This window comes from Alligator sinensis, unplaced genomic scaffold, assembly GCF_000455745.1.
Source record: "Alligator sinensis unplaced genomic scaffold, ASM45574v1 scaffold1808_1, whole genome shotgun sequence".
Taxonomy (NCBI): Eukaryota; Metazoa; Chordata; order Crocodylia; family Alligatoridae; genus Alligator; species Alligator sinensis.
The window spans coordinates 23,337-32,550 of record NW_005843591.1 but is presented as its reverse complement, the minus strand read 5'-3'; the positions used below and the strand labels follow the sequence as shown (position 1 = coordinate 32,550).

Genomic DNA, 9,214 nt, shown 5'->3' with positions numbered 1-9,214 from the left:
CCTCCCCCCCCCACCCCCCTCCTCCCATAACAGACTTACCAGCTGGATGCAGCTCTCCAAGCTGCCGAGCTGTGTTCCTCTCCATCTACGTGTTGCGTTGTAGCTGCACACATGGACAGGGCATTTATCAGCCACATTATCAGCCACATCAGGCAAAAAAAGCCTATTTCCGATCCAGTCAATTTTCTTTATATCGGTGCCAATCTGATATCGGACCAATGTATTGGTGCACTTCTACTAACAGCCATGGCTATGCAAGGGGCACTCCCCAGTTGCAAGATTTATCAACTTTGGTGCTTGCAGCCATGGAAAAACATGGGGTGCTGCTGTGGCTGCAAGCCCCATCATCTGCAGGACTCACTGCCACAGCAGCATGTAATGCACCCCAGAAGCTGAGAACCCGGTCAGCTGATGGAGTTCCCAGCCACACATTCAGTTAATGGCATGATAAGAACAAGTCACAATGTTATTCTCACATTTCTGTGGAATAACTTTGTAGCTTATTCCTTGTTTTATTACATCATTAATTGATTGAATGTATGGCTGGGTCATGTCTGGTTTATCTGGTTTATCACGTCTTAAGTGTAACATGTACATGGGGCCTCAGAGAACTGAAGTTGTAGGTCTCTCAGATTCAGCAACAAAATTAGTGAATACTTTTGATCTTAATGTCTGTGTCTCCTAACCAAAGTATATACATAGCACAATTTTTCAAGCAGCAGGCTACATAATTCCTAGTCACTGACACGCCAGTCTACCACATCATCACTGGACTGAATAACATGGATTATAACATCCAAGGTTCATTCACTTGTAACTCTCCCAATGTCATATACACTATCATCAGTTCACAGTACCCCTCTGTTGTATACATTGGACAGATGAGGTCATTGGTGATACATAGGGGGTGCACATGGGTGCACGTACACTCCCTGAGCGTGGCGGTGCACCCCCTATGAAACGGTGCCGCTGACACTGCCGGCGGCACCTGCAGGCAGTTGCTGCTCCCCCCCTCCTCCTCTGCTGCCAACTGCACAGTGGCCGCCTGTGGGAGCTCCCCAATTGCTGCCACCACGTTCCTGCCATCAACAGCGCCACTGCTGCCTGCAGGAGCTCGCTGTGCCCCACCCCCTGGCCTCTGGATTCATGGATGGGGTGATCCCTATGTGAAAGAGTGAATGAACAATGATCTGACAGCTGCAGGCCTGTGGCAGAACATTTTTAACCTCCTTGGACACTCAGTCACTGACCTGAGGGTGACTGTTCCTAGGCAGCAAACCTTTAAAAACTGACTTGAATGGGAAATTGTGGAACAAGAAATCTTCCACAGACTGGTTTGTGTTAAGTAAGGTTTAAACAGAGACTATAGATTCTTATTCCATTACCTAGATTAGCTTTTGTAACTCCTTTGTTCCTATGGATTTATTGCTTGATTGTTTGCCTCTTCCAGTACTGCCCCCCACTTCACTTTCTCCCCCTCAGTTCTACCTTTTGTATTCAAATTTCTTTCTCCTTATACACTGCTTCATGCATGTCCTTTCACAGCATCTGATGAAGTGAGCTTCAGTCCACAAACTCTTGTGCTATATACTTTTGTTAGTCTATAAACAGGGGTGACAGGGGCACCATGTAGAGGGTGCATGCAGGTGCACATGCACCCCCTGAGCATGGTGGTGGACCCCCTACAGAAATGCGCTGCTTACATGGTTGGCGGCACCTGTGAGCAGTCACCACTAACCAGCCTGCCACCGACACCGCTGGCCACTGGGAGCTGCCCCGCTTACCCCCCGCTGCGCTTCTGCCGCCATGCCCTCCCCCAGCCGCCATTCATGAGAGATGTCAAACTCACCTGGTTCCATGGGCCATATGAGTGGCATGGGGCTGGTCTGTGGGCTGAATCAGGCCCACAGACCCCTGTTCCTTCTCCCCTGCATGCTGAATCCAGTGCTCTAGGAACTGTGCTGCATGTGGTGCTCACTCTGGCCAGTCCAGGATATGTGCCTCTCCCTTGGGCTAGTCCAGGACTGTGTCACACATGGAGCAAGGGGAAGGGGCACTGTACCACCAGACTGGCTGGAATCAGGCTGGGTATAGTGTGCTGGGACTGGTTCAGTGCACATCATGCAGCACGTGGGTGAATTCAGACCTAGGGCAGTACTGGGGGCCAGATGAAGGGGCTCTGAAAATGGATCTTTGACACCTCTGGTCTATAAGTTGCAAATCTACCCTGCTTTCTACTTGACTTCTGATTAACATAGCTAACTATCTCTCTAACATGGAATATCCCAAGAGTAAATGAAGAATTCTGCAGTCAGGGAAGGATTTTAAATATAATTTGTGACCCACACATTTCACAATCAGGAGAAACTACTACATGATCATGTAATTAAATCAATGCATGTGCCCAAGGGGGCTAAATTAAATAGCACAAGCTGCCATGCTTTCAATGCCCTGATAACACCTTCTGTCATGTTAACTCAGGAATTTCCTGATTTTTGAGTGCTTAACTTTGCAACCTTAATAGTGTTCTTTTAATAACTTTTTTGCGTGCATTTCTTATACAAACTAGGCACAACACAGAGTACTTAGAACTTCCTCATTTTTATTATTATTTTTGTTGTTATTACTGGTTTGTGTCATTATAAAGAAAAGGAGGAACACTCACATTGCTGTAATTCTAATTTATTCTTTACTGACCTTTTCTTACCTAGTAATTGTATGAGCAAGGGCACATTATTCCCCTGCCCACTGTATGGGTGGATGCATCTCTGTACAATATTTTTCCATTATATTTTACTGATTTTGAAAGTGTTTATTATGATTAGCATCTCTCAGTCTCAAGTCTGGGCCTTTATTTATGAAGCAATTCTGAGATGGAAGATTTGATTCAAGTTGTTACTGCAGCATCAGTTTTAATTGATCTGGAAAAAATATGATTACCTTCTCCTCCCTCAACATGTCAGAAATCTGATGTAGTGGGGATGTAAATGGTGTTCCAAATCAAATATATTACTGCACTTATATATTTGCTAAGAATGACAATGGTAGCTGGGTACATCCTACCTGCTCCTTCACAAGTAAAGGCAAGTTTTCCTATTAACTTCAGTACAAAAAAAATCAATCCCATATTGAGCAGGAAATGGATATCATTGGGGAAATGCTAGTTTCTTGAAGTTTTTTCTACACAACCTAGTACCTTGTGAGCCAAAAACAGGCCTTTAAATGTGTCTTGATAGTTTTCTACCTTGAATTACTATAGGTGGAGGTAAAGTAGATGGAGATAAAGTTGCTCCACTGAGTTTGTTTTACCTTGAGATATGAATTAAGATTATACAGTGGGCAATGCACTGTATACTCTGTGTAAATTCTAAGCAGGACATTTCTCATAAGTTTTCACAAGCTTGCGTAAAATAGTAGAAATTAGCATATTTGATCCAACTTTTTTTTTTTAAGATTTTAGTTAATCTTTAAGAATAACTTTCCTAAAAGCCTCATTTATGCTTGTTTTCAGTTCTACCACAGTTAAAGCTGCTTTGTGGAGCTGATATTTTGAAGACATTTAAGACACCCAATCTCTGGAAGGAGGAACATATTAAAGAAATAGTAGAAAAGTTTGGTCTGGTTTGCATTAGCCGTGCTGGCTGTGATCCGATGCAGTACATCAATGAATTGGAGCTTTTAAGGAGATTCGAGCATAACATCCACCTGGTCAGAGAATGGATTCAGAATGAAATCAGTGCCACACAGATACGACTTGCATTATGCAAAGGATTAAGTGTGAAGTATCTCATTCCAGACTCTGTAATTTCATATATTAAACACCATAATATCTACACAGAAGAGAGTGGGCAGAAAAATGAAGGGGGCTTGCTTCAGCCTCTTAAACAGCACAACATGTCAGTCAACACTCTAAAAGATTGACGTCTGTTCCATCAACAGGAAAGAAGATGCCAAAGGATTCATTTTTTGCACGTGCAAAGCTAGTTATGGGGAACTGTTGTATTGTGACTGTTGCATTTCTTGAAAGCTTACAATTTTATACAGAAAAAGTTCAAATTAGAGAAGTTGTTTTGGATCCATGCTTTTCTAAGGTGTTAGGTACTGTGGGCCATAGTAGTTTTAAGATCTTCAGTTGAGTTAATTCATTAAAGAACAAGATAATGGTTATTATGTCACTTTATTTGTGTTTTCAAAATAAGTATTAAAATCTCCAGTAATGGCAAGGGTTTGCTGTGCTGACTAAAATGGCTTCAGTGGCTGTGTTTAGTACTTTCTTCTACGGCAGTCCTCTCATGCCAGGGACTGCTCAAATGTGAAAGTGTCTCAGCTGTTCCCAGCAGTGAGAATGAAATTAGTCATATTTTTCAATGAACTGTGCTAAAAATATACATGTTATCACAACATTTCTACTTCCCAGGATCCTATGTGACTTCATTAACTAGTACTGCCCAAAATATGTATGTGGGTTGGCAGACTTGGAAAGAGATCAGAAATAAAGGCCAGGTTCAGGCAAGCAATTAATTCAAGTCCTGTGCATAAAATATTTAAGGGGAGTTTCCTGTAATCCATTAGATCAGTCTGCATTAGTTTGGTCATCTGATATAACTTACAGCAGCCAGTTGATAGGTCAGTCAGGAATCATGGGATACAGGCAAGTCCCCTACGATAGCAGAAGGGAGAGTTATTGTGAATGTCTGTCTAGACACCTGCCTATTCCTTCTGTTCTTGCTCATTTTCCTTCCTACTGGGTTTTCCTGCAGAGATCTCTCAAAGCTGCTCAAGCCTCATAATGCCAGGCAAGGTTTTGAAAGGTGGTTGTATTAGTAATGAATGGAAGTGGTAAAATTTGTCTGCCACTTTGTCTACTAGTTTCCTAAACATAGACTGAGTTGGAAAGACTCTCAAATGCGTGTGTCAAGTAAGAAGTTGTTCAAAGGACTGTTTGTGCTATTTTTGTCATGCAGTTCATTTTTTACAATGAGATTGTACCATGCTTTGGCTTTTAAAATACATCCTTCATTCTATTTTCTATGCATCACTCAGAAATTACAATAAAAGAGGATGTTTCTGAAGATCCATATTAGTTCAGCTGTATCCATGCCTGAGGAGGGATTGCCTAACTCAGCAGTATCCTTTGGGTTACTGGATAGCTCAAATGGAAAAGAATATGGTTTTTATGTCTAAAACAAAAGATTACTGCATACTATGACTGTATGCAACTCAGATAGTACTGTTCACATGAGAGAATAGCTAAGAAGCTTATTTTGTACCTGTCAAGTTTTACCAGACATGCTAAGCCCCTAGTCTGTCCCACCACATTCTTAGCTAACATCTTACTGATCCAGTAAAATTCATTGTACTGGATCATAGAATGAAAATGAGAGGTTAGTATGCGAGTAGGAGCAACTTGAAATGCAGGAGGAGTTATGGCTGTAATGAAAGAGGAGGAGGAGTGAGAAAAGATGTATGCAGATGACTTATCTCCCCTTCCAGGCAGATGTGCTAGGATGTAGAGGGAGGATTGGAGCTCCATGCACAACACCCACTATCTGGGTAGTCCTAACGTGTTCATGCAACTGGGTAAGGAAATCTTTCCTCCTGGAATCACTTGCAAGGAATAGGATTCTGCCACTCTTACTCACAATGAGTGTTCTCATACTACACAATTGTTAGGCTGAAATAAATGGACCTGTTTGCATAGTATGCTTCTGAGTAAGATGAATAAATATAGAACCTGGATCTAAATTAACACCTACTTAAATATTACAAAATGATTTGCATTTTGCTGTAGTGTTTCATAGATTTCATAAACATTAGGGCTGGAAGGGACCTCGGAAGTTCATCGAGTCCAGCTCCCTGCCCCAGGAAGTCAGGCAGGAAGTCAGCTGGGGTCACAGGATCCCAGCAAGATGCACATCCTCCCCCTCTGGCACTTCAGAGGGCCCCAGGAGGGAGGGGCTAGCATAAATCAAAAGGACTACATTATTCAGTACAAAAGTCAGTGGGTCTCTGTGACATTCTACTTTGGCCTGTTAGAACATTGTTCACATTCCCTTAAGTGAAAGCATGCACTGGGTGCATCTACACGACCCCCATGGTGCAGTTATTATTGTGCCATCATTTAGTACTTGCTTAAGAAAGTACTAAATGACAGTACAGTAACAGCCATTACTGCACCATCCCAGTGATGCACGGGTATTTTTAAGACACGTTGTCACTGTAGCAATGCATTACAGCAAGGCACCTTACTGCCATGGTGACAGCATTGGCACCGCAGTTTGTGCCTGCCAACGCTACATCGCTGTAGCAATGAGCTGCATTGCTGTAGTGCATTGCTGCAGTGACGTAGCATCATGGGTAGATGCGCCCATTGATTAATAAAAATATGCAACACTGATTAAGACTTTGGACAATAACTACAATTAGCCATCACTCCATAATAACAATTTCTGCTACTAATTACCCACTTTTTCTGAGCCTTCACCTAAGCAGTTAATACTGCAGCCTCTCTTCCAACCCTCTTTTCTGAGAGTTAAGCAGAGCAAATTAGATTGTTTAACATCACATGCACAATTATTTTCCTTGGTAGAACTTGTGTGAATCCTCTTCTGATGGGAAGGAACTAAGGACAACACTGAAATGTTCTCAGACCAAAACACCTGGATTTGTCTGCAAAAACCACCCAAATTGTCTACTACAGCTAGCCACTCATTTTAACACCCATCCATATGCCAAGGCCATCTGACTTGTTTGTTTGTAAGAAGTATGAGGGGGATGTAATATTACAGACAAAATGAATACCCAGATAACCAGTAGTCTTGCAGAAATAGTGAGGAAGGGAAAAAGAGTGTTTTCTATTTAAATCGAGCCATCCTGCTGTCATTAAAAATCTAAGTAGTTCAGCTTTGTGGAAGGATTTAATGGTAGCACTTCAGTCATAATCGGCTTAGAAGGACTCGCATAACTGTGTGGTCTGAAGAATAGAAAAAAGAAGCCAGATTTCAAACTCTCCGCAGAAACAGGCACTGAGCTGTGTGGTGCAGAATCACCACACTGTCCTGAAGAGTTGGTTTTTGGCTATTGTATGCACCAGAAATGCCTGTGGATTTCAGTGGTTACTGGAAAATGGTCAGCAATGAAAATTTTGAGGAGTATATGAAAGCATTAGGTAAGATTCCCTTCATATTTCTTTCATCAGTATTAGTAAAATGCCACCTTAGGACTGAGGTGAATCTTCTTCTTCTGTACAATCACAGCAGCATCTTTTTTAGTGCTTTCTTTAAAAAACAAAATACTTCCTTCACTAGGATTTGCTAATGAAAAATGTTTTGAAGGAACCCATTTGCTTTTCACCATGCTAAAGCTGACCTCTCCAGAAATTACGCTGCAGAATATGAAGGTTCAAAAAGCAGCTTTTCTGACTTCTGAAGTCTTTGCAGAAGAGAAAGTGTTGTGTGAACTTGAAAAGTGTGCTTGGCGAGTAGACATGTAAAATGCTTATATTACTATAGCAATTATAGTAAGCCATCAAAATTAATTGGTAGTTGGACTTCATCTCATATTTATTTTCAGCGGCTGCTTAGTTTAGTAGCAAGTTTTGGCCAACAGTATTAAATTACAGTTCTTCCCTCCCCCACACCGCGGGATTCACTCAACCAAATTCACTTCTTATAAATTTTAGAGTTGTCAGTTAAACATTTATGTAGGTTGCAATTCATTTCAAGGTCTACAAAGTCTTGTATTGTAGTAGATTCAAGATTTACAACTGAGCTATTTTTTTTCCTTTTTCAGATGTAAACATTGCTGTAAGAAAAATAGCAAACTTGCTAAAACCTGACAAAGACATCATTCAGAAAGGGGATCATATGATCATTAAAACGCTAAGTACTTTTAGAAACTACATCATGGAATTTGATATAGGAAAGGAGTTTGAGGAGGATTTGACTGGACTGGATGATCGCAAATGCATGGTAAGAATGAGAACTGTTACTAGTATGTGACAGAGAAAAAAAAGATAAGGAATAATTAATACGGATACTAAGTCTTGCAAGGGGTGCACTTGCAAGACATCTTGGAATGTTTTTTTGTATTGCACAGCTTTACTGAGACAGTACCACAAGGGGGTTTTAACCTGCCTGTACAAAAAAGGTACGTGTTAAACTTGAACACGAAGCTATTTCTTTTATTAAAGGAGACACACTTAATTCACATTTTCTCTAGTATAAAGTAGCTGTACAGAGATATTTTCTGTTCAAAAAGTCATTTACAGACAAATTCTACCAGCGTTACACCGAGTAGTACTTTGCTACATCAACAGTCCATTGATTTCAGGGTCGGACAGGTCTGACTCATTAAGAGCAAGAATAGCAGGAAGGTGGCCTCCTGTGCTTAGAAACTGCTGCTGCTCCTGTCCTCTGTCTCTCTCTACCCTTCCTGCTTCCATGGAGATTTTGAATGGAGCACTACAGAGAGCACACTTAGTTCCATCCATTTCAAAAAACAAAACCACAATGAATGTTGCCGTCAGTAAATGGCAACATGAGCTCTCTTTTATGAGCTTTATCCTCTTGCCAAAGAGACTAATATTTTGGAACTTGTGACCAATAATGCCAATTAGCAGGAGAGACTCAAGAATATCAAGCTGCTTAGCTGAGTCAGAGCCCTGGATGTTTTCTTTCCCATTAGTCTGAGGGCATGACATTTCTGCAGTCTCCCAGAGTGAAGGAGTTGCTGACAAGCAAGAAAAAATTATTTCAGAAGCCGCTGCAGCAGAAAAAAAAAAAAAATCGAGTAGAAATGAAATAACAGGATCCCAGTCTTAGAAAAACTGGCCATCTCTATGACTGATCAATACACTTTTCTAACACCAGGATATACAAGTCTACTTTTGATCCTGTTATGGTACGAAAGGGCAGGATTTTGAGGCCCAGTAAAAGGGACTCTGCTAAAGCAGAGAAAAAAATATGTAAAAAGTTAAGAAAGTAAGGCCAAGGAAAAGGGCTATTTGTTTGGAAAAAGTGGTACAGTATAAAGCTGTAGTTCTGGTTACTGGAAGCTTGAAGGTCTAGGTCCAGCAAAAGACTTATGCAGAATTTGGGGGCTTAAGTCCAGGACTGTGATGCCCAAAATTCTAGCACTTAGTGGCTATGGATGTGTACGTTTTCAGAAAGAGAGTTCCCTTTACATCTACAAGTCTGCTTGCATGTGTGCCCAG

The 9,214-nt window shown here is 41.3% G+C and overlaps 2 protein-coding genes across 2 annotated transcripts in view; both read left to right on the top strand.

Annotated features, from left to right (window-relative positions):
* NMNAT3 (nicotinamide nucleotide adenylyltransferase 3) overlaps positions 1-5,055 on the top strand; it is a 53,314-nt gene extending 48,259 nt beyond the window's left edge. Inside the window, exon 5 of the mRNA XM_006038987.3 lies at positions 3,512-5,055. Within this exon, the coding sequence (XP_006039049.1) occupies positions 3,512-3,921 (410 nt within the window). The 3' untranslated portion in view covers positions 3,922-5,055. The remainder of the gene's footprint in view (positions 1-3,511) is intronic.
* A 2,040-nt stretch (positions 5,056-7,095) lies between these two features.
* Positions 7,096-8,102, top strand: LOC102377010 (retinol-binding protein 1). The gene is made up of 2 exons (XM_006038986.2): positions 7,096-7,168; positions 7,792-8,102. The coding sequence occupies exons 1-2, from the start codon at positions 7,096-7,098 to the stop codon at positions 7,998-8,000; spliced, it is 282 nt and encodes a 93-aa protein (XP_006039048.1). The 3' UTR covers positions 8,001-8,102.
* The last annotated feature ends 1,112 nt before the right edge of the window (positions 8,103-9,214 follow it).

Coding starts and splice junctions, on each gene's coding strand:
- LOC102377010 (XM_006038986.2), top strand. CDS start 7,096: ATGCCTGTGGATTTCAGTGGTTACTGGAAAATGGTCAGCAATGAAAAT. Junction 7,169..7,791: donor GGAGTATATGAAAGCATTAG/GTAAGATTCCCT, acceptor TTCCTTTTTCAG/ATGTAAACATTGCTGTAAGA.